The sequence below is a fragment of the Macaca mulatta genome, chromosome 6, assembly GCF_049350105.2.
Source record: "Macaca mulatta isolate MMU2019108-1 chromosome 6, T2T-MMU8v2.0, whole genome shotgun sequence".
Lineage (NCBI taxonomy): Eukaryota > Metazoa > Chordata > Mammalia > Primates > Cercopithecidae > Macaca > Macaca mulatta.
In genome coordinates, this window is record NC_133411.1 from 79,206,718 (window position 1) to 79,232,742 (window position 26,025).

A 26,025-nucleotide genomic window follows, 5' to 3' on the forward strand; every position below is an offset into this window, starting at 1 on the left:
GCGGCCCAGCTCCCGGCGGCCGGGGGCTCCAGTCGCCCCCGCCTCTGCCCCTCCCCCGCTCTCCGAGGCCGGCCTTTTGCCTGGGTCCGCGCGCGGGGAAAGCCGTCGCTACCCCTGCCGGCCGACTAGCGCACGCGGCCCTGGTGCCTGGGCCGGGGGCGCCGCCGCGTGGGGCTCATGCTGCGGAGGCCCCCGGCTTCCGGCCCGCGGGAGGCGGGGGCCCCCGGCCGCCGCCCGGGATCGCTACATGTGCGCGGGCCGGACCGCCACGTCCCCGCCCGCCGCTGACCTGCCGCGGGGGTAGGGAGCGAGCGAGCGGGAGCGGCCGGGGCCCACACAATGCGCCCCGCGGGTGGGGGCGGCGGGCCGAGCGGGAGGCCGGGTGGAGGGCGCTCTGTGCGCGGCGGAGTTCGCCGCCTGACTGGCCAGAAATGGGTGGAGCTGGCGCGGGGTTTGAACTGCAGCTGTGTGGGTCCTGGGGTTTTTTTCCCACGTCCTTGCCCTAAAGAGGCCGGGGACCTACAGGTGGGGGGAAAGGGTCTCTGTGCCTCACCCTGGGGTTACTGGTGTTAACACCTGTTGCGAGCTCCTTGTCACCCAAATGAGATTTTCTTTTTAAAGCTTTGGCTCGAGGCTGACTGCACAATTATCTAGGTCTTTACGGAGTGTGCTGGTGTAGTGATCCTGTTGCTACGGTTTTACAGACAGAAAAGGTTAAGAGAACCAAAACTCAACTAGGTATGCTTTCTGTAGTGCCCTAAACCGTGCTCAAATGGAGAGCTCTTAATGGATCCAGTAAAGGAAACATTCACTCATTATATCATGAATAATATTTTAACCCCCGATCTTTTAAGCCTAAAGAAGTTAAGTCTACTGTTTTTTGCAGAAAAGCCTCTTGATATTTATTGTCAATAAGCAGCAAAATTACTTAATATGGAGTTTGGTAAGTAAGCTCTTCGTGTTTGAGTTTATTTATATTCAAAACATCTATAAAGATGAAGTTATTTACCCCGATTGTTTCGCAGAAATACTGCATTGCCGTAACTTAAAACCTTCAATAGATAAAATTAGTACGTACCTTCTTGGTTAATATAATACTTCCCATTTAAAAGTGGAAGGGATAATGATTTAGATCTGCTTGGATTTTTTAAAGCCATTTTGTTTGGATACTTCTAGTATACTGAGGAAAGAACAGTTTCGGAGTGTATTGCCGTTTGTGTCTTGTAAACCCTGCTATGGCTTAGTCTTAATTTGTGTTGTCATAGTTCTAGGGATGATAGAAGTTGATAGTTGATTAATTACAGGTATTATATGATACAATTACTACTTTCTTAAATTAGCTAAGCTCAGTCCTGCATTGCAGTTATTCTGTGGCACCATATATCATAATTTCTTGTTTCAGTCTACATTTATTAGGCACGTCAGATGCTCAGTACTGTGCTTGGGCTGGTAGTCAATTACAGTTTCTTCCGTGTGCCTGGAACTTAGCATGTCTCTGAGAAAGAACAACTTTCTGTTGCTGTGAGAGGAAAACTACTTCAGCTAAAAATATATACTGCTGTTTCAGAGTACCTTATTTTGTCTCTCCTAAGAAGATAATATATTTAATTATTGTTTCGTATAGGCTTTTGAGTACTTTTTGAAAGACCACTATAATAGGATAAAGAGATGTAGCTCAAGTTGTAAGAAGGTAAACCTTATCAGGAAATAGTTTTGAAAAATTCATCGGCATATCAGCATGCTGTTAGTCTTGGCCATTCACTGAAACAAGAATTACTGTCTGGGTTGGAGAAAGTGGTTACACTTTGGAATTTTACTAGAGGCTATGTTGTTGGTTCGTTTACATTCTGACCCCTAAACATTGAGGGTATTCAAGTATGTAATAAATAGCTAATAAAGTTGCTGAAGTTTGATTCATGGATTTAATCAGAAGTTTAGGTTTGTTGGGTAAAAACATTTTAATCTTTCTGTGTAGTAAAACACAATTGGGAAGCATATTAGTTAGGGGTTGGGAGTCAGGGCTTGAAGAAAGATGTAATAGAGCATTTTGTCACAGCTGCCTCCTGATAGCGATGAAATACCTGCAAGTTGGTGTCACTGGAAATGTTAAATCTTGGGGATGAGGGGAATAATTGTACAACTGTAGTGCAATAATCTCATAATGCTGACCTTATGGTAAGATATATAACCTGGTGCATAAATGGCACTTTATCTTTTTGGATTCTAAAGAACAAATGAGTCTGAAAAGTTTTTTTTTAAGTTATTCTATAAAGTTAATTTCTGTAAATGATCTTTAACTCTGAGAGACTTGTTTTCACTTGGAATGCTTTTATTTTTGTCATTTTTTACTTAAATGCCTTTCTGTTTAGAGTGGTTTGAAGTTGAAATCTAAGAATTTTTTTGAATATTTTTTGCTATATTGAGCATGCTGAAGCTGGCACTTTCTTATGTTGTATTGCATGTAATTGATACATTTCAGCCATAAAGCACCTAAGAGGTTTAGCAAGCACCAGTGTGTTTTTGAAATAGCACGTTGATAGATTTGATAAGATATCCTTAGCCTTAGTTAAAAAAAAAAATGCAGGACTGAAAATATCACCAAAGAGATCCTTGATTGTTACATTAAAAACGCTTAATTTCTCACTGAGATTACACAGACAAGTTTCCTTAACTACTGTTTGTTCTAGAAACTGGAACAACTTAATCAATATCCAGACTTTAACAACTACTTGATTTTTGTTCTTACAAAATTAAAATCTGAAGGTAAGTAGGAGTTGCATTGATAACTAAAGTTTCTTTAAGACCTATTTAAATGTACTGAGAATTATTCATTTCAAATAATTTCATTTTGTAGTAACCATGTGCTTTATACATGTGGGATGAACAGTCTTAGTTAATACCACTCAATATTTACATGCTTAATAAGCATTCCTGTTTTTATGTATACAGACAGTCTCACTCTGTCACCCAGGCTGGAGTGCAGTGGTGCGATCTTGGCTCACCACAACATCTGCCTCCCGGCTTCAAGCGATTGTTATGCTTAAGCCTCCCTATTAGCCAGGATTGCAGGCATGCGCCACCACATCCAGCTAATTTTTTTGTATTTTTAGTAGAGACAGAGTTTTGCCTTGTTGGCCAGGCTAACCTTGAACTCCTGACCTCAGGGGGTTTGCCTGCCTCAGTCTCCCAAAGTGCTAGGATTACAGGTGTGAGCCACTGTGCCCAGCCAGCATTCATTTTTAATTGGGTGTTTGTATAATAAGTTACTTAATTCTTTGCAGATAAAAAACTTGTTGCAAAGTCTAATGTTTTGCTTCCATACATATAGATGGATATAACAAAGGTTGTAATACAAAGATTGAATGTAGGATTTAATAACTGAATATATGTGTGTTTATTGTAGAAAAAAATTGAAAGGTCATATAATCAAAATGAAAAATTATTGCATCTTCCAGAGATAATTATTGTTGATCTCTTGAATTCTGTCCTTCTCTGCTCTTATATGGCCACATACTATTTTAAAATTATTTAGCAGAAAGTGGGATCATTCTATTCATAAGTAGGCTTTTGTAAGTTTTTAAGAAACTTCTAACAGTATACATGAAACTTTTTCATGACTCTTAATTTTAAATTTAAATTATTTATATGACAGTTTAAAGCCTGAGTAGTCTGATTATTAAATAACATGGTCATTTGATTATTTCTGATAATACATAATGTATCCCACTAGACATTATTTCATAAATATTTATGGAGCACCATCTCTTTGCCATGCAATTTGCAGGCTCAGGAGAGAAAAGTGAACAAAACAGACAAAACTCACTGCCCTCAAGGAGCTTACATTGTAGTGAGTGTTGTTTCTGGTAGCATTATTTGGGTATTCCCTTCCTGAAACATTGTGGACACCTAGAAGTCAATTAAATATTGAGCATCTGTTTGGCCTCTAAATGAAAGCACTGTACCCTATTCAGTGATTAGTGTTTTAGAAGCTATGGTGCAATTAATAAAATCCATGCTCTTGGAATTGGGAAATAACAAGTTTTAGACAACCAGACCATCTGTAAAGTTTTAGCTCCAAATTCTGACAGGTTAATGGTGTTAATGTGTAGTAAAAATCTCACTGATCCTGTATTCAGATTTTCATAATTCATACACAGCAATTTCTTTTGAATTATTTTCAGTTGATTTTGTAGTTAATTTTGGGGGATTTTAATTTGTGAATGAAGGACACAATAGAAAATCGAGAACTCGTAAGTCTAGGTTTTAAGACACTAAGAATTCTTTCAGCAATTAATATTCCTAGTTTGATAAATATATTTGTGATACATTGCTTCTTAATATAGAAATTTTTCTGACACAGTTTGTGATCAACCTGTTTGTTTCTTTACTAAGATTTTATAAATGGATTTTTAAAATCTGTAATTGTTTTATTTGAAATTTTTATTTATTTTCACTAAGCTGTCCACTCTCATGTTCTCATCCTACATTCTAAATGTTAGGATTGTTGCAATATTATACTCTTGAGTGAAGCTTTCTTATAAGGATACTTCCTTCAGGCCAGGCAAGGTGGCTCTTTCTTGGAATATAAGGATACTTCAGGCCAGGCAAGGTGGCTCACGCCTGTAATCCCAGCACTTTGAGAGGCCAAGGCAGGAAGATTGCTTCAGGCAAGGAGTTCAAGATGAGGAACATAGTGAATGGTGAAACTCCATCTCTGTAAAAAATTAGCTGGCATGGTGGCACACACCTGTGGTCCCGATACTCAGGAGGCTAAGGTGGGAGGATCACCTGAGCTCGGGAAGTCAAGGCTGCAGTGAGCTATGATTGTGCAGCTGCACCCCAGCCTGGGATGCTTCAGAAGTACTTAAAAAAACACAAACATACAACTTGTTCAGTAGTGGCAAGAGAGTTTGGAAGCCATTGCTTTCACAGAGCATTAATTACAAAACCATAAAATGTTGGAAAGGATATTTTTCAGATTTTCTTGAACCTAAAATGTGTTTATGTTCATTATGCAGTTTCTCCAAGGATGCAGTAGTTTTACGTTGGTATAACACTTGATATTTCTTCTTGCGTTTATGCATTTATTTTTTTTCCCTGGGAAGATTGGGACACAAGTTTGCTGCATGTAGTTTTCTGTTTTAAAAAAACCTTTGCATCATGGCCGTTCATATTAAAGCAGCAATACAAGTAACATCTTAAATGAAAAATGCTTGTTTAGCAATCTTATCACTGAATTGTAGAGTAAAATTTTTGATCTATAAGAGCCCTCAGATCAGCTGCTCTAATTCTCTCACTTTGCAAATGAACAAATTGAGGGTCCACTGAAATAGTCTTAATTTTTTTAAAACAAAGGAAATCGTTAGTCGTTGAATTTTTAAAATGGATTTTAAGAGAGTATATACTTCTCATATTGAATTGTTTCACTTCATTTTGTGGTTTATTAAAACTCTTCATCTTATAACCTTTATGGTAAAAACAATATGCTATATTTCTTGTAAACGAAGTCATGCCATTTAAAATAATTATATGGGCCGGGCGCGGTGGCTCAAGCCTGTAATCCCAGCACTTTGGGAGGCCGAGGTGGGTGGATCACGAGGTCAGGAGATCGAGACCATCCTGGCTAACACAGTGAAACCCCGTCTCTACTAAAAAATACAAAGAATTAGCCAGGCGAGGTGGCGGGCGCCTGTAGTCCCAGCTACTCGGGAGGCTGAGGCAGGAGAATGGCGTAAACCCGGGAGGCAGAGCTTGCAGTGAGCTGAGATCCGGCCACTGCACTCCAGCCTGGGCGACAGAGCGAGACTCCGTCTCAAAAAATAAATAAATAAATAAAATAAAATAATTATATGGCTGAATTATTAACAGGTAATTTAAGGCAAGTTTATTGCTTGAAGAAGTTAAATATCTGACTTCATTTATTTCATGGCAATTTTTAACTTTTAAGAGAATTTAAAAATATGTTTTGTTTCCTTTTAAATTACTCATTGGAATGGGTTGTAATTGAAAATGGAAAGTAGTTTTTAAATGATGACATACAAGGTTTTATAGTGCTGTGATGACCTGAGCGGAGTTGTGTGCAGAGAAAATGCTCTTTTTGCCTCTACATGTGCTTCACTCTTGAAGATTTCAGTGCCAGTCAGAGTTTGGGAACATCATACTAACTAGAACAAGCTTGGAATATATTATTTTTTAAGAAGACAGGTAAAACAATGGTGTTAAAATAACATTCTCTTCAACACACCAGCTCTTCATCTTATAGCCCTTTGAGAGGAGGGTAATACTGAAGAATGATTCAAAGTCTTTAGCTTCTTCACTTGTGCAATGGAATGAATAATACCTGCCTCATGAAGTTGTAAGGATTAAGTGCAGTGCCATTTGGAAAGCACTTAGCAGTGTTTAATGAAGATGTTAGCTATTGCTAATATTGTTGGTGTTGATGCCAACTGGTAAAGCCATCAGTTATGTTCTGCTAGTATTAAGTTGCTTTTTGAAATTTTGTAAATACTGTCTATGGATTAAACTTATTTTAAGGAAACTCTTTAAATGTTTTTGGAGTTTTTTTTTTTTTTTTTTTGCTTTTAAGTTCAGAGGCAAATGAAAAACATGATATAAATTAACAGCAATTATATTTGTTACATGAAGATGATCTTATATATTCTTTGTCCACTTAATTTTTCCAATATTATATTTTTTGACATTGGAGGAAAATGATTTCAAAAAAATTTTTTGTTGTTTTTGAGACAGTCTCACTCTGTCGCCTAGGCTGGAGTGCAGTGGCATGATCTTGGCGCCTCTGCCTTCTGAGTTCAAGTGATTCTCCTGCGTCCATCTCCCAAGTAGCTGGGATTACAGGCACACACCACCATGTCTGGCTAATTTGAGGGTTTTTAGTAGATACGAGGTTTCACCATGTTGGCCAGACTGGTCTTGAACTCCTGGCCTCCCAAAAGTGCTGGGATTAAAGGCATGAACCACCACGCCCAGCCCTTAAACGAAAAAAAAAAAAATTGGATGTTTTTAATGACTAATACTTCCAGCTCTATAATGATGTTTATATCAGGAAACAATAAAGCTCAAGCACAGTGGCCATATATGTAAACTAAATTAACTCAAACTAAATCAGTGGTTCTCAACCAAGGGCAATTTTAACCCCCAGAAGACATTTGACATTATCTGGAAACATTTTTGGTTAACACAATTTGGAGGGGTGCTGCTGGTATCTATGGCTAATGATGCTACTTAACATCTTAAAATGCACAGGACAGCACCCCGCAACAAATAATTGTCAGTATGTCAACGTTGAAAAACCCTGAGCTATAAATCATACACTAATCTTTTGTTAATCAGTTATAATTATTTTAACTGGTTATAGCAAGTTTGAATGTCAGTCAACTTTTGAATATAAGTATTTTTAAAACTACTGTTATCGGCACATTTTGAAATTAAGACTACTTCAAAACTCAATACTATTACTGTTTTATTACAGATGAACCCACAAGATCATTGAGTGGTCTCATCTTGAAGAATAATGTGAAAGCACACTTTCAGAACTTCCCAAATGGTGTAACAGACTTTATTAAAAGTGAATGTTTAAATAATATTGGTGACTCCTCTCCTCTGATTAGAGCCACTGTTGGTAAGTTGTATTACAACAGTTTTGCTTACTTTGTTTGTAAATGTGTCGTTTTTAGAGATGACAGATTATTTCCTTAGGAATTTTTATTGGTTTATGTTAAATTGTGATGGGGAAACTTTCATTGCCTTAAATGCTTTCAAAATGGTGTAATCATGGTAAAAGCTCTCTCATCCAGTGAAACCAGTGACCCTGGATAAAAGGAGAGCCTAATTAAACTTAGCTTAATCAGAGTTCGTTAAAATGGGGCATCAACAAGTGATACTAATTTGCAGACACTACTTTTTCTTGAGCGTGCAGATTGGAGTTCTGGTTTTTTGTTTTGTTTTTTGTTTTTTGTGTGTGTGGGGTGAGGGCGTTTGAGACAGTCTCTGTTGCCCAGGCTGGAGTACAGTGGCACAGTCTTGACTCACTGCAACCCCCACCTCCTGGATTCAAGCAATTCTCCTGCCTCAGCCTCCCGAGTAGCTGTGAATACAGGCACCCGCCACCATGCCCGGCTAATTTTTGTACTTTTTAGTAGATACAGGGTTTCACCATGTTGGCCAGACTGGTCTAGAACTGCTGACCTCAGGTGATCCGCCTGCCTCAGCCTCTCAAAGTGCTGAGATTACAGGCCTGAGCCATGGTGCCTGGTTTGGAGTTATTATTTTCTGCCTAGCATAATGCATGGGATATAATTTCTTGTTTCACTTTTACAGGTAAAGAAATACTTTTTGATTGTTTATGGAAAACCTAAGTGTATATAGGATTCTAGATTTTCACTATTTTCTCCCTTGTTTTTAAATATTTGCCTTGTCAGTAATTCAGCAGCAACTTTTTAGTCTTTTCAGAGCGTTCAGCTTATTTTCAGGGGCAGTACAACTTTCTGTTAGCTTATGTAATACTGAATTAACATGCTTAGTTATAGTAACTCGTATAAATCTATTTGGAAACACACGCAACTGGCTGTTGGTTAACACCATATACCAACCAATGGAAGCAGTAATAAATAGCCATACTGAAGAGGAGCTTACTAATGGGCAGACTTTAGTATACCATGGGCTTAAACAGCTAACTTTTACAACGACCTGGAAAGCTTCTGTTAATCTACCCAGGCTGGTTAAATGAAAATCAGTTAAATGAGTCAGATGCTTTCATTAAGAGTTCCTGGCTGGGCATGGTGGCTCACACCTGTAATCACAGCACTTTGGGAGTCTGAGGCGGATGGATCACCTGAGGTCAGGGGTTCGAGACCAGCCTGAGATGGTGAAACCCTGTCTCTACTAAAAATACAAAAAAATTAGCCGGGTGTGGTGGCACATGCCTGTAATCCCAGCTACTTGGGAGGCTGAGGCAGGGGAATCGCTTGAACCCTGGAGGTAGAGGTTGCAGTGAGCCGAGATCACACCATTGTTCTCTAGCCTGGGTAACAAGTGAAAATCTGTCTCAAAAAAAAAAAAGAAGTTCCTATTTTGTCTTGTTGTGGGTTTGAAAAATATTCATCTCTTACTTACAAAGCATTGGCTCTATCACATCCCTCTAGATATTCTTGTATTAAACAGTGCCATCATTGACACTGATTTTAAATTTGATGGGTAGAGGACATTTGTGGTTTAAGAAAAAGGACTCCCTAGATTAATATACTCTTATGTACCTTAAGGCTTTACCTACTCTTGATACTGTTAAAAAGAATGGTGAGTGTGTGCCAGCCTTTTCCATTTCAGATCCAGGAGAGAAGTCCCCATACATAAGTGGAATGGGATTTGGAGGGAAGGTGGGTTTCCTCTGAGAGTTGGCAACTCAGCTGAAAGGAAAGGAGAGGATTTAGAAACTAGATATAAGATTATTTCTTCCTAAACTGTATTTCATTATAAACCTATCTTTAAGTGCCATTTGGTCCAAACTACAATACTTTGTGTCTTTAAATTTGAAAGGTTAGAAGTAATAGTATTGGGGAGAGAAGAATTGGTTTTATCTCCCAGTGAGTACTTTCACCTTCCATAAGGTTTTTGAACATGTTTAGGAGCTGACTTTATCTTGGGAATTATTTAAGCACTTATGTATCATCTGACTTATTTTAAAACGGAGATTGGTGAAATTGACTTATGTAGGTATTTTTATTTCTTGCTGTGTATTAGTAGAATACGAAAGGTCTTTCATTTTAGTTTATGTTAAGTAGATATTTAAGTATTCTAATTGTGAGGGACCATTGTAGTTTTCAGTGTAGAAACAGCTTTTATTTAGTTGCTTTAATACAGATGAAGGAGCTTCAAACATAACTGCAGTGTATTTTCAAATGACATGATGTCTGGGATTTCATAAAAGAGCAATTAGGAATGTTAAGGTGGTTGTGGGTAGAAGTATGGATAAAACAACATTGACCATGTATTAATGATTGTTGAACCTAATTAATGGATACATTTAGTTCATTGTATTTTTCTATTTTTATGTATATATGTGAAATTTTCTATTTTAAAAAGTCTGTAATGTTAACTAGATAAAACAGCTATGAGCTTGAAATAAGTTAGCTAAAAATGAGTTCATTTTTGTCCCTCCTCCCTTCACACACCCCTTCCAGCTATATGTATTAGTGAAGGTGGTGAAAGGTGTGATTGACAGATTCTTCCCAAAGAGGGGAGAAATTATTTTGGGGGCACAGCATTAAGACTCTAAAGTATTGGCCAGGTGCGGCGGCTCACGCCTGTAATCCCAGCACTTTGGGAGGCCAAGGCGCAGGCATCATGAGGTCAGGAGGTCGAGACCATCCTGACTGACACGGTGATACCCCGTTTCTACTAAAAATACAAAAAATTAGCCGGGTGTGGTGGCAGGCATCTGTGGTCCCAGCTACTCAGGAGGCTGAGACAGGAGAATGGCATGAACCCGGGAGGTGGAGTTTGCAGTGAGCCAAGATCGCGCCACTGCACTCCAGCCTGGGCTACAGAGCAAGACTTCGTCTCAAAAAAAAAAAAAAAACCACTCTAAAATATTTCATAATTTTGTTGTTTTGTTTGTTTTGCTTCAGGAAAATTGATGAGTTTATTTAAACACGTTGGTGCTTTCCAACAAATCTGGGAAGGTGGTTGTTTTTTTAATCACCTAAATTGCCTAATCTTTGTTTACATGAGAAAAAGATGTAAAACACTTCCAGGAACATATTTTGTAAGTGAAATAATTTTTTGGGGTTTCTGAAAATCATTTCTAAGAATTGGCAACAGGCTTTTCATCAATTAGTAACCTTCACAGAAAATTCTTGGTGTATGTATAGTCATGCAAGTACTCCGACTCTGCATTATCAGTTAATGTAGGACTCTGTTCCTCTAGACCCGAGTTTTCCAACCTCAGCACTTAACATTTTGGACTGGATAATTCTTTGTTGTTGGGCTATTTTGTCTGTGCACTACAGGATGTTAATCAGCACACCTGACCTGTACCCACTAGGTACCAGTAGCAGCCACATACCCTGTTGTAACAACCAAAAATGTCCCCAGACCATGTCACGTGTTGGGGTCAGAGAGTGCCTGACTGAGCTCCTTAAGGGCAAGGACCATGTGTTATTTTTGTATTTCTTAGCACCTATTAATAATATTTACAATACTTAAATATCTTAATTAAAAGATTACTGATTATAAAAATAGACTTGCAGCTTTGGCTTTAAAAATTTTTATTAACCTTAACAATACATGTTGGGAGTCTTACCAAGGAAGTCTGTTTGGAAGGGACCACATCTTAATGACTGTTGGGTAATTCATTAGATGAGGTAAAGATGTTTCTCTTGTTTAGAGAGTATATAGTTTGTTTGTAATTTTATTATTTCAATGAATATTCTCTTGTATGTGTTTGTACATCTACAGGCAAATTTCTGTAGGATTAATTTGTGTAAGTGGCATTATTGGGTCAAAGTGTGTTTAAACTTTTTAAGATTTTAGTAGTTGTTGCCAAGCACACTGATTTCATTCCTGTATTTCTTGTAAATACTGAGAAATATGTGTCACTTCCCACTTTTTGCAGCTGTGCTAGGTATTAGATGCTTCTTCATGTGTGGGTGAGATGATGGGTGCAGGTAAGTTTGTTAGTACATCAACATTCTTTAGTGTTCTGCTAACAGAAGTAATGAACGTGAGCAGTTTGTTAGTACCAAGTTGTAGATTGGGTTTAATTGTTGTGATTTATTGCTTGTTTGTAGTCTTTTTTAAGTCATGCTTGGTTTCTTTTAGACAGATTCAGATCTTTCTCATTCCCTTAGTTCTTTTATATTTTAACTTTAGGAAAGACTAATTTGCAGGAAGGATCAGGTCTTGCTGCTTTTGGATCTTAATGGAAGGCTATTTTATTAAGTAAGGGCTATATCTTGAAAATGCTATCAGTACATTAATTCTTACTATACAATTTAATTTTTGTGTGTGTGAAGAGTAAATTTGCCAGGAGCTTTACTTTCTAGATTCTTTTTTAGTTCTTTATCATTGGGAGTAACCTTCTCAAAACTAAAGGTAGAAAATTTATATACACAGTAATATTTGCTGTTCAGTAATAGTCATTGAGTGTTTACTAGATGTCAGGCATTTTGTATATATCCAGTTGAATTTTCAAAATAACCCTATGAAGAGTTTCCTTTTTTCCTTTTTGCACACTCATATTTTGCAGCTTAGAATGCATATAGTTTTTCTGTTGTCAGAGTTTATACTCTTCTGGCACTGAAAGATCCATAATCACTAAGCATATTATATCACTAATATGTTTACTAAGGCAGAAAAAAATATTAACACAAAACCTTTCTGTTGTCCTTGTGTTTGTATTAACACAAAACTTTCCTTACATTTGTGTGTATTTGCATAATTCATTGACTATCACAACTCAGCTGCACAACACAGTTGAGATAATCTGTTCAGTCAGAACAACATGATCAGTGAGCCTGGGCCACCCAGCCTCCAAGATCGCCTCTCTAGCGACTCATTCTTGATCCAGTAAGTGGGAACTGTTTTAGGATTATGTAGCCTGCCTACATGAGGGAGAGTGTTGTAAGCAGTGAAACATGTAGAATTATTCTCAAGTGATGCTTATCCACTTAAGTTTTTCCTACCATGTTCCTTGTCTCTGGTTCCAGATTAAGTCAGGGAGCTATTTTTAGCCTCTTAATGTGTCTTTTATTTGAACCTAACAGACTCGTAAGTTCATCACCCAGTGTTAAGTGCTGCTAACATTTTGGTATACTTTCTTTCTACTCTTCCGTATGGATAAATCAGAATTATTATTTTTTTCTTTTGAGACAGAGTTTCACTCTTGTTGCCCAGACTGGAGTGCAATGGCGTGATCTCGCCTCACTGCAACCTCCGCCTCCCGGTTTCAAGCGATTCTCCTGTCTCACCCTCCTGAGTAGCTGGGATTACGGGCATGCGCCACCATGCCCGGCTAATTTTGTATTTTTAGTAGAGATGGGGTTTCTCCATGTTGATGAGGCTGGTCTCGAACTTCCAACCTCATGTGATCCACCCTCCTCAGCCTCCCAAAGTGCTGAGATTACAGGCATGAGCCACCGTGCCCAGCCATTAGAATTAATTTTAATTGGTGGAACTATTCTTGGTAGTATGGCAGAAAAAGAAGTTGCAGTTTTATACTTGGTAAATTTAACTCAAAAACCCTTAGAGGGTGAAATGTTGAAAAACAGTATTAGAAACATATCTGGTTTCTGTGAGGTTTTTTCCCCACAAGATATGCAATGGTGATATGGGTGTCGTCGGTGAGGGTTACTAATTTTTTTTGAGACAGGGTCTCACTCTGCCTGGGCATGAGTGCGGTCTCGTAATCATGGCTCATTGCAGCCTTGACCTCCTTGACTCGGGTGATCCTCTCACTTCAGCCTCCTGAATAGCTGGGATCACAGGTGCATATCATCATGCTCATCTGATTTTCTTGTATTATTAGTAGAGACGGGGTTTCACCGTGTTGCCCAGGCTCGTCTGGAATTCCTGGGCTCAAGAGATCTACCCACCTAGGCCTCCCAGAATGCTGGGATTACAGGCATGAGCCACCACATCTAGCCAAATGTTATTATTTACATAAAGTGTGTTTGTACATACAGTTACTCACATGGCAATACCTAACATAATGCTGTTGGATTTCCTAAAGAAGTGTGTTTTCGTTCAAGGTATTTTGATCACAACTATAGCCTCCAAGGGAGAATTGCAGAATTGGCCTGACCTCTTACCAAAACTCTGTAGCCTGTTGGATTCTGAAGATTACAATACTTGTGAGGTAAGGATATTGGTTTCATATATAATTGGGTTTTTTCTATTTTTCTTGTCATGTTATGTATTAGCAGATTTGGGGGAAAATAATTCCTACGAAACATACAGCTTCTCAAAACTTAGAAACCTAAAGTTACCTTTGTGTTATATTACATTTGTAAATCATTTATTTTTCTGTAAAAACTTACATTATAAACCTCTTTTACTATATTTCATACAAGGATGTATCTTGTTTTTCTGTGATAAAATTATTCTTGGATGTATACGTATGTAATAAACAGTTTGTGTCAAGCTTAATCAGTTAAAGATAGACTGAAATTTACCAAATTCCTGGACCTTGAGTACTTTTTTAACTTCTCTAAATTGTTTTTATGCCTCTTATGTGATATCTAAGGGATGCTGAACTTGTGCTTTTGTCGTTTTTTTGGTGGTTTTTGTTTTTGTTTTTGTTTTTAAAGACAGGATCTCACTCTGTTGCCAGGCTGGAGTGCAGTGGCACCATCATAGCTCAACCTCCTGGGCTCAAACAATTCTCCTACATCAGCCTCCCAGGTAGCAGGGACTACAGGCATGTGCTACCATGCTAGACTAATTTTTTCTTTGTTTTTGGTAGAGATGGGGTCACGCTGTTGTTCAGGCTGACCCCGAACTCCTGAGCTCAAGCAATTCTCCAGCCTCAGCTTCCCAAAGTGCTGGGATTACAGGCATGAGCAACTGCACTTCACTAAACTTGTCTTCATTTTTTTGTTTTTTTGTTTGTTTTAAACAGAGTCTCGCTCTGTTGCCTAGGCTGGAGTGCAGTGGCATAATCTCAGCTCACTGCAACCTCTGCCTCCCAGAATCAAGTGATTCTCCCACCTCAGCCTCCCGAGTAGCTGGGATTACAGGCATGAGCCACCACGCCTGCCTAATGTGTTTGTATAGATGGAGTTTTTAGTATAGATGGAGTTTCCCCATGTTGGACAGGCTGGTCTTGAACCCCTGGCTTCAAATGATCCACCTGTCTCAGCCTCCCAAAGTGTTTGGATTACAGGTGTGAGCCTCTGCACCAGACCATTGTCTTAGTTTTAGTTTTAATTTTTTTTTTTTTTTTTTTTTTTTTGAGACGGAGTCTCGCTCTGTCACCCAGACTGTTGTGCAGTGGCCGGATCACAGCTTACTGCAAGCTCCGCCTCCCAGTTCACGCCATTCTCCTGCCTCAGCCTCCTGAGTACCTGGGACTATAGGCGTCCGCCACCTCGCCCGGCTACTTTTTTGTATTTTTTAGTAGAGACGGGGTTTCACCATGTTAGCCAGGATGGTCTCCATCTCCTGACCTCATGATCCACCCGTCTAGGCCTCCCAAAGTGCTGGGATTACAGGCTTGAGCCACCGCGCCCGGCCTGTCTTAGTTTTAATCATATGTTAACTCTGACCTGTGGGTGTTCTTTGCCACTGATTAGATCACTAGCATCCTTTTTGTTTGGGGAGAGAGAATGATTTCTCATGGTTAGTGGATACTGTAAGTATCTATTAGCAGGCTTCCAATTTGGGTGGAAATCTATTTTATGTGGAAACCATATTCCGTGTCTTGACTCTATAAAGCAGTGACTCCTCTACCTCTCAGAGAGCGGAGATTGAAGGCAGGGCAGGCACAGGAATAACCTGTCAACAACCAAAAAAAACCCACAGGAATAACCTAACCTAAAAGGGAAAGAAAACCGATCGGGCATGGTGGCTTACACCTGTAATCCCGAGGCCTAGCTGGGTGGATTGCATGAGTTCAAGACCAGCCTGGGCAATGTGGTGAAACCCTATTAGAAAAAATTGGTGAGGTGTGGTGATGTGCGCCTGTGGTCCCAGCTACTCAGGAGGCTGAGGTGGGAGGATCACTGTAACCTGTGAGGTGGAGGCTGCAGTGAGGTGAGATCACACCAGTGCACTCCAGCCTGGGTGACAGAGCAAGACCCTATCTCCAGAAAAAAATACACCTAACCACACATAAGGTGGTTTTAGGACATGGCAGTTTGTTGCCCAACAGGTGGATACAGGGAAATAGAGAAGATAGAGAGAAGGGGGAGTTAGCTAAGTACTGCTTAAAGCCACTTTTCTTGCTCCTTGAAAGAAAAAGAAAAATTGTTCGTTCCCATATACATAAAAATGCTTTGGGGCCAGGTGTGGTGGCTCACACCTATAATCCCAGCACTTTGGGAGGCTGAGGCAGGCGGATCTTTTGAGTCAGGAGTTTGAGAGACCAGCCTGACCAACATGGTGAAACCCCATCTCTACTGAAACACAAAAATTAGCCAGGCATGGTGTCGAATGCCTGTAATCTCAGCTACTCGGGAGGCTGAGTCAGGAGAATCACTTGAACCCAGGAGGCAGGAATTGCAGTGGGCCGAGATTGCGCCACTGCACTCCAGCCTGGGCAACAGAGCAAGAATCCATCTCAAAAAAAAAAAAACAAACTTTGGAAATACACTGATAAGATTACAGAAAAGCTAAGTAAGTAATCATGTGACAGTTGATTGCATTTAAATAGTGCTTTGGTGTGATGGTAGTAACATAAAAGATCAGGCCAGGCGTGGTGGCTCACACCTGTAATCCCAGCACTTTGGGACGCTGAGTCAGGCGGATCACAAGGACAGGAGATGGAGACCATGCTGGCTAACAAGGTGAAATCCCATCTCTACTAAAAACACAAAAAATTAGCCGGGCGTGGTGGTTGGCTCCTGTAGTCCCAGCTTACTCAGGAGGCTGAGGCAGGAGAATGGCTTGAACCTGGGAGGCAGAGCTTGCAGTGAGCCGAGATTGTGTCACTGCGCTCCAGCCCAGGCGACAGAGCAAGACTCCGTCTCAAAAAAAAAGATCAAAATTTTAAGCAAGCACTTTCGAAGAATAAAAAATTTAAGCTGCAGTAATTGTGAAATTGTTGAGCTGGTGTACTACATAGAAGTCATACTGTAAATAAACAATATTCCCATCCATCTGCACTAAAGATAGTGGTTTTCCAGATGTTGGTATGTAGTGATAGCTAAATGTTTGTTCTTATTTGAAATTTTTAATTGCCACATGGGTAACAAGTTCACATTTAATTTGATGTAATAGGGTCTCAGAAGTAAAGTTTTTTTTAAAAAAAAAAAAACCTTAATAATTAAATATGACTATTTTAGCATGACAATTAAAATTCCTGATATTTAACGCATATTAAATTGAAGACTGAAATTTAATATATTGATTAAATTTTAGACTTAAAAATATTTTCAGATTTAATATTTTTAAGATACTATAAAATCTGAAAGGATGTTGAGTAATTTCCTTAAAGGATTTTACCTTCTGTTGGACACGTTAAAACTGTACTATGGAGAATAAGCATCAAGTTGCTGCTGTTGGAATTATATAATATAAACAGTAAAGTAGGTGGGTGGGTAACTAGTAGGTTATATGTTACGTGCAAAGGCTCTGGATTTTCCCCTTTAGTATTAAAATGGTTTTAGGAAAATGGTCGCCAATTTGCATTGCCTGCCCTTGCAACAGATTTTGTCACCAGTTACCCGGTGAATACTTTTATATGTAAGTAACTTTACTTTTTTGAGGCAGAGTTTTGCCCTCTCACCCAGGCTGGAGTGCAGTGGTGCGATCTTGGCTCACTGTACCCTCTGCCTCCAGGATTCAAACGATTCTCATGCCTCAGCCTATGGAGTAGCTGGGATTACAGGCATGCATCACCACACCCAGCTAATTTTTTTGTTTTTAGTAGAGACGGGGTTTCACCATGCTGGCTAGGCTGGTCTCAAACTGCTGACCTCAGGTAATCTACCTGCCTCGGTCTCCCAAAGTGCTGGAATTACAGGCTTAAGCCACCGCACCGGCCTAAGTAACTTTTTAATGGTATTAATGACCTCTCTGTGCTTCAAAAAGAAAAGTATTATGGTGATTACTCTTCTATGTAAATGTAGTTTTATATTTAATTTAAACAAACTGGTATTTACTTCTCCTGCCAACCAAAATATCCTCCACTTCTAAGTCATTTAATGCTAAAACTAAAATATACCCTTGTATTTTAACTGAGATGTTTACATACTCGATGATACTATAATTTGTTTTAAAATTGAATATTAGGGCAGGCGTGGTGGCCCATGCCTGTAATCCCAGCTCTTTGGGAGGCCAAGGCAGGCAGACCAGCTGAGGTCAGGAGTTTGAGACCAGCCTGGCCAACACGATGAAACCCCATCTCTACTAAAAATACAAAAATTAGCCAGGCACAATTGCAGGTACTTGTAATCCCAGCTACTCAGGAGGCTGAGGCAGGAGAATCACTTGAATCCAGGAGGCAGAAGTTGCGGTGATGCGAGATTGCGCCACTGCACTCCAGCCTGGGCGAAAGAGCAAGACTCTGTCTCAAAAAAAAAAAAAAAAATTGAGCGATTAAATTTACAGATTTAGGCCGGGCGCGGTGGCTCAAGCCTGTAATCCCAGCACTTTGGGAGGCCGAGACGGGCGGATCATGAGGTCAGGAGATCGAGACCATCCTGGCTAATACGGTGAAACCCCGTCTCTACTAAAAATACAAAAAACTAGCCGGGCGAGGTGGCGGGCACCTGTGGTCCCAGCTACTTGGGAGGCTGAGGCAGGAGAATGGCGGGAACCCGGGAGGCGGAGCTTGCAGTGAGCTGAGATCTGGCCACTGCACTCCAGCCCGGGCAACAGAGCCAGACTCCGTCTCAAAATAAATAAATAAATAAATAAATAAATTTACAGATTTTATAAGGCATTTTATGTGGGCTGAGAACATTAATCCATACAAATTAGTCAGCATTCTTCAGCTTGTTTTCATATGGCTTCATTTTTAACAAATTCGAATAATTTAAATGTGTCTCTTACAGGGAGCATTTGGTGCCCTTCAGAAGATTTGTGAAGATTCTGCTGAGATTTTAGATAGTGATGTTTTAGATCGTCCTCTCAACATCATGATTCCCAAATTTTTACAGTTCTTCAAGCATAGTAGTCCAAAAATAAGGTACTTATATTGCCAGTACTAATTCATTAACTCTGATATAAACCTGACCATTACCTTAGTTTTCATTACTTGGTATTTTTGAGATTAGCAAAAGATATTGGATGTTCCAGAGAGGTGAACTTATGTAATTGAAGTTTACTACTTCAGTAACAAAACCTGTGAAATGTTGATTGTGAGGAAATTTTCGTTAAACGTGATAAAAGTTCTCTGCCTTTTACAGTAGTTAATTATATTTGTGGTAGTTAACAGGCGTCTTCTAACTTGCTTTATTTAAGGCCGAGATTAGTTGTGGTTTTTTTCTTTTCAGCTTTGATTTTAGAATTGGGGTACATATATATGCAGGTTTGTTACAAAGTCCTATTGCATGATGCTGGGGGTTTAGAGTACAAATGAATCCATCACCTAGGTGGTAAACATAGTACCCATTAGCGAGTTTGGCCCTCTCCCTCCCCCTTCTTGTATTCCCCAGTGTCTGTTGTTCCCATCTTTACCTCGATGTGTACCCAGTGTTTAGCCCCCACTTATAAGTGAGAGCATGCAGGTATTTGGTTTTCCATTATTGTAACATTATAATAATAATGTTATTTCTGGCATAGTTAACAAGAGTTCGCGTTTCCACGATGTTTCCCCCTTTTAACATTTTAACTAAGATAATGCAAATGTGGTAATATACGTACTTCACATTTTGTGACTGATTCTCAGTAATTGAAAAAACAGCTGGGCCTGGTGGCTCATGCCTGTAATCCCAGCACTTTGGGAGGCCCAGGTGGGTGGATTGCTTGAGCTCAGGAGTTTAAGACCAGCCTGGGCAATGTGGCGAAACCCCATCTGTACAAAAAATATAAAAATTAGCTGGGCATGGTGGCACACACCTGTGGTCCCAGCTACTTGGAGGGCCGAGGTGGGAGGATTGCTTAGGACGATGAGTTTGCAGTGGGCTGAGATGGTACCACTGCACTCCAGCCTGGGCAACAGAGCGAGACCTTGTCTCAAAAAAGAAAAACAGAAAAATCCAAAAACCATATTTCTGGTAATTGATACACCATTGCTGGATATTATTCATAAATTTTTTTTCACGGTTTTTATTTTGTAGATGGTCATTTGATTAAAACATTAGGTAAAGTTGAGCAATTCAGAAATATTTCACCTAAAATCACAGCACTTTGGGAGGCTGAGGCAGGAGGATTGCTTGAGGCCAGGAGTTAGAGACCAGCCTGGGCAACATAGCAAGACCCTTTCTCTACAAAAAATAAGTTTAGAAAATTAGCTGAGTGTAGTGGGGTGTGTGCCTATAGTCCTAGCTACTCTGGAGGCTCAAGCGGGAGAATCACTTGAACCCAGGAATTCAAGGCTGCAGTGAGCCGCTGTGCTCTAGTCTGAGTGATAGAATAAGACCCTGTCTGCAAAAAAAAAAATTCCATTCCGTGAATGTTGATTAATACCCATTTGAGATTCTGTTGTACAGAAAAAAAAAGCATTCTTCATTTTAATGTATATTTGGGTAAGTAACTATCTGCTACAAATATATACTAAATGTATCATCCATCTTTAACGTGATCTTATTCTACATTATTTAATACCTTATTAATGTAGTTTAACTGGCATTTACTATGTACTCTTAAGCATTCTTCCCTCTCAACATAACTGTTGGACTTCAAGAAAATAGAATTAGAGTATAGGAAACTACACTGTATTGCCTAGTTCTATAGGTGATGACTAAACAATTTAAAAATAAGAACCATTTTATCAGACTTGAGGTACTCAGAATTGAATTATTATTCTTAGTTGAAGACATTCTCATCATGGCCTACTCGTATTTAGCCTTTAGTTATATATTAGTTATTTTTAATAACATAAGCAGTCAGATCCACCACCTGAAACAAAATGAAGACCTTGACAACAGTCTACATCTAAACCCCAATTTCATACTTTCCTTACATTTCTTGATAATTTTATTGCATGCATATGCAAAGGGTGTTATATATCTTAGTTTTTAGCATTATAAGAACTGCACAGTACTGAATGTAAACATAGGCAACTTTAATATTATGTCATTAAGATTCATCTGTACTGAATCAATATAGCTCATTTTGACTCCTGTAATACTCCATTGCATGACAATTAGCGTATTTTTTAAGTGTTGCCAATCAAATAGCTATTTGGTGTTTCATTATGGTCTTGATGATACTCTTTACTATCATTAATGATGTTGAAGATCTTGTATGTTTATTGCCTTTATCTTGTTCTTGTCTTTTGTCCTTTTTTCTACTAGGTTATTTGTACTCCATTGATTTACAGGAATTCTCATCCTTTATCGGTTATGTGTGTAGAGAATATCTTAATCCCTTTTTGTCTTTACTAAGAGTTTAAAATGTTAAGGGCTCTTTGACATTTAAGAGCTTAATATATCTGGCATTTGTGGGTGTGTGCTATGAGAGAAATATTCTGTCTTTTCCATTTAGGTAACTTTTTCTTGTTGTCACATTTATTTTATAGTCCCTTCCTTTTCCCCATCAGTTTAAAATGTCACCTGTGTTACATGCTTAGTTATATCTGTGCGTAGGTCTATTAATGGGCCCTCTATTTTATTCCATTGCTGTTTCATGACTAAAGCTTCAAATTGAATTCTGGTATGTCTTAGAGCAAAAATTGGAGCGTTTGAGGCTTTTTTCTTTTTTTTTAACAAATTGTAGTTACTTAAAGTTTAGGCTGGGGGCGGTGGATCACCTGAGGTCAGGAGGTTAAGACTAGCCTGGCCAACATGGTGAGACCCTGTTTCTACTAAAAATACAAAAAATTAGCTGGACATGGTGGCAGGCGCCTGTAATTGTAGCTACTCAGGAGGCTGAGGCAGGAGAATCACTTGAACCCAGGAGGTGGAGGTTGCAGTGAGCCGAGATCACACCATTGCAACTCCAGCATGGGCAACGAGCAGAACTCCGTCTCAAAATAAAAAAAGTTTATGACATATTGCAGTGAATTTCTACACAGCAAGGAAAGAGTTGTACAAACAGCTCAAACTATATAAAGATAATTTTTCCGTATTTTTATTGTGTTCTGGGATATCTCAACTTGAAAAAAATTTTGTTTGACGTTACTCCTATTTATAAGTTAAATTTACATTCTGTCCCAAAATGGAATGAAAATAAGGCCTACAGTTTTACAACATATAAATTTGGCAGAACTTGTAAAATAATCATAAACGGCAGGGCATAGTGGCTCACACCTGTAATCCCAGCACTTTGGGAGGCCGAGGCCAGTGGATCACCTGAGGTTAAGAGTTTGAGACCAGCCTGGCCAACATAGCAAAATCCTACCTCTATTAAAAATACAAAAGTTAGCCTGGCATGGTGGCATACACCTGTAATCCCAGCACTTTGGGAGGCCGAGGCCAGTGGATCACCTGAGGTTAAGAGTTTGAGACCAGCCTGCCCAACATAGCAAAATCCTACCTCTATTAAAAATACAAAAGTTAGCCTGGCATGGTGGCATACACCTGTAATCCCAGTTACTTGGGAGGCTGAGGCAGGAGAAACACTTGAACCCAGGAGGCAGAGGTTGCAGTGAGCTGACATTGCGCCACTGTACTCCCTCCTGGGTGACAGAGTGAGATTCAATCTCAAAAATAAATAAATAAAACAACTTCTTTAAAGAGTTTTACCTTATAAAAATATATGTTGAAGAAAAGCTAAAAATCAGAATTTGACCTGAAATATGTAGACTTTCGGGATGAGATACTAGAATTGAAAATATACATGATTTAGCAGAATTACTCGGAGCTTACTAAATATCTCAGTTGCTTCTAGGGGGAATATTTTCTTATAATCTATAAGGAAGAGATCATATTGGAAAAAAAATTCATTCTTCACAACAAATGCCATTTATATGGTATCAGATCTAATTAACAAGTTGGTATTGATTATGAATACGTGACGTGAGTAATTATTCTGCCTTTGTTATTGCCTTTGATCACCAGAAATCAATACAAGGAAGTTTTATTTTTATATACACAGATATCCATAGCATTCCAAGTTTGTCATCTGTATTTCTGGCCTACATCTGATTCCTTTTATTGGGAAATGATATTTAGAGCTTACAGTAGGACAGTAGGAATGCCTTTTCTCTTCCTTATACATTCTAGAATTGTCAAGTTTTATGAAAAATCTTGGAATTTACATTGGAATAACATTAAATCTATAGATCAATTTAGGAGAAATAGTCATTTTCACAATACTAATTGCTGCTGCTTTTTTTTTTTTTTTTTTTTTTTTTTTTTTTTTTTTTTTTTTTTTTCAAGACGGAGTTACGCTCCTGTCTCCCAGACTGGGGTGCAGTGGCATGATCCCTGCTCACTGCAACCTCCACCTCTCGGGTTCAAGCGATTCTCCTGCCTCAGTCTCCCAAGTAGCTGGGATTACAGGCACATGCCATCACTCCCAGCTAAATTTTTTTATTTTTAGTAGAGATGGGGTTTCATCATGTTGGCCAGCCTGGTGTCAAACTCCTGACCTCAGGTGATCCGCCTACCTTGGCCTCGCAGAGTGCTGGGATTACAGGCGTGAGCCACTGTGCCTGGCAATTGCTTGTTTTTAATAAAGTTTTATACTTTTCTTTTTAGAGGCCTTGAGCATATTACATTAAATGTATTCCCAGGCACTTGGTCTTCTGATACTATAGTAAATGGTAGCATTTAAGTTTTTCTAGTTTTTTTCTTCATTGCTGATGTACAGAAACTATATTAAACTTCTAAAGAAAGCATGTCAAACTGTTACTTTTAATTTAAAATGTAAATCCTGACTGTTCCCAAGTTTCTGAAAATTATTTGGGGAAGCTAGTAATAGGTGCCTCTGGAGGCTGGGGATAGGATAAATTTCTGCCTTTTAAATTTAGCCTCACATGCACACACAAAAAAATGCAAGTTAAAAGGGCCTTAATTTAAAGGCCCTGTAAAAGACTTTATTGTATTTTTTTTCCATTTGTTTATTATGCCAAGTACTTAACATATATATTAGCTCATTTAGTTTAATCCCCCCAACAAATGGATGAATTGTAGGTGGTGGTGGTGGTGGTGGTGGTGGTGGTTTTCGAGACAGAGTTGTGGTTGTTTTCGAGACAGAGTTTTGTTTGTTTGTTTGTTTGTTTGTTTTTTGAGACTGAGTCTCACTCCATCGCCCAGGCTGGAGTGCAGTGGCACGATCTTGGCTCACTGCAACCTCCGCCACCCGTGTTTGAGAGATTCTCCTGCCTCCTACCTCAGCCTCCCAAGTAGCTGGGATTACAGGCATGCACCACCAGGCCTGGCTAATGTTTGTATTTTTAGTAGAGGCAGGGCTTCGCCATGTTTGCCAGGCTGGTCTCGAACTCCTGACCTCAAGTGATCCACCTGCCTCGGCCTCCCAAAGTGCTAGGATTACAGGCATGAGCCACTGCACCCAGCCAGTGGTGGTTTTATAGAATGAAAAAAAAACAGACTTTAAAGCATAAGCAGCTTACCCTGTGCTGCACATTTAAGTGGTTGAGCTCCCCATAGTATGCTTTTTTCACTTAATGTTACCTTAGTAAATGTTTGTGTGCTTTGCTGTAACTGCAGAACCAAAAACCAACTGTGTTTTTGGCACAGTGGTTGAGACAAAGGTTCTCTTGAGGTTATATTTCAGAAGAGGAGATAGGACAGATAATGAATAAGTAATATAATTTCAGACAGTGATAAGTATGATGGAAAAATAATGAGATCAGGGATAGACAGTGATTCAGAGATACTTGATATAAATGGTTCTCTGTAAAGGAAACATTTGTACAAAGACTGAACAAAGTAAGGAAGTGAGTCTATGAAAGATGGTGAAGAATGTTTAAGAGAACAGCAAGTGGCTCTGGAATTAGGAATCAGCTTTTTAGAGTGACAGAAGAAAGAAACTTTGGTCTGTAGCAGCATGATGGGAATTGAAGTTAGGGAATAAGGGAGGAGCCACAGTATAAAGGAATATCTAGGCAAGTGGTCAGCAAACTATGTCCCATGGAGCCAAATTTAGCCCATGACCTGCAAGGTAAGGATGATTTTTTAATTTAAGAGGTTGTAATTAAGAGGGAAAAAAATGACAAAGGTGTTTATGTGGCACATAAAGCTTAAAATATTTACTGTTTGACCTTTTGTAGAGAAAGTAGATTAAGTTTTATTGCAGCAATCTGAATGAGAGTATATTGTGGTCTGTGTGTGTCAAACAGGCTGTAGTGGGGTTTGGCACAGTGGAAGTTGGGAAACCAATTACAGCCTATTTCACTAACTCTGGTAAGAGATCAGAGATCATGGCTTGGATGAGAGAAATGAAAGCAGTGAGAAATGATTGAATTAAGAGTAAATTTTTAAAGGTGGTGCCAATAAGAACTGCTGAGCAATTGAATTGCATATGCCAGAACACATGGACTATTCTCCATTTTTACTTTCAAAAGGAATGTTTACCTATCATTTTTAAATCTATAGGTATCTAAAAAACAACTATGCCCCTCACTCAACCTCCACTCTTTAGGGGGTATGCCCTATTAAAAATTTGCGCCATGTCCTTTCTAACATTTTTCAGTTGCTTAGAAATACATGGTGCCCTGCAACTTGCATTTTGCACTTACTATATCATTCATATTCTTTCTTTGTTGATACAGAAGTGTGACTTATTATTTTTAGTGGGTATATTGATAGACATATACCATAATACTTTTATGGAGGAATGTTTTTGCCAATTTTCTGTAGATAGAACAAAGTTACAATGAGCATATGTTAAATTTTAAACTTTGTTTCTAGGTCTCACGCTGTTGCATGTGTCAATCAGTTTATCATCAGTAGGACTCAAGCTCTAATGTTGCACATTGATTCTTTTATTGAGGTAAGACTTGTTCTTGTCTCCCTCCCCCCAACCCCCAACTTTTTTTTTTTTTTTGAGAAGATTAGGTGATACTAACTACATTTTGCTTTAAAACAAAATAATCACTTATAATTCTAAAGTCAGTATTTAATTAAATGATTTCTGATAGTATTAAAACTGGATATGGGATAGATTGTAATTTTTGTTAGCTGAGAAAGCACTTCTTTTACTAATTTTTCTACTTGTATCATTATACAAGCACTGATTTTGGTGGCGGGGGGTGTTTAGTATCTTGACTACTTTAAAAAT

General features: G+C 39.0%; 1 protein-coding gene across 3 annotated transcripts in view; it reads left to right on the forward strand.

Moving 5' to 3' along the window:
• Window positions 1–26,025, forward strand: part of TNPO1 (transportin 1) — a 98,853-nt gene that overhangs the window by 32,894 nt on the left and 39,934 nt on the right. For all 3 annotated transcript variants that reach the window (XM_015140266.3, XM_015140267.3, XM_028849506.2), the window contains exons 3-7: window positions 2,688–2,763; window positions 7,490–7,639; window positions 13,764–13,870; window positions 18,729–18,862; window positions 25,656–25,737. In XM_015140266.3, the coding sequence (XP_014995752.2) occupies window positions 2,688–2,763; window positions 7,490–7,639; window positions 13,764–13,870; window positions 18,729–18,862; window positions 25,656–25,737 (549 nt within the window). The remainder of the gene's footprint in view (window positions 1–2,687; window positions 2,764–7,489; window positions 7,640–13,763; window positions 13,871–18,728; window positions 18,863–25,655; window positions 25,738–26,025) is intronic.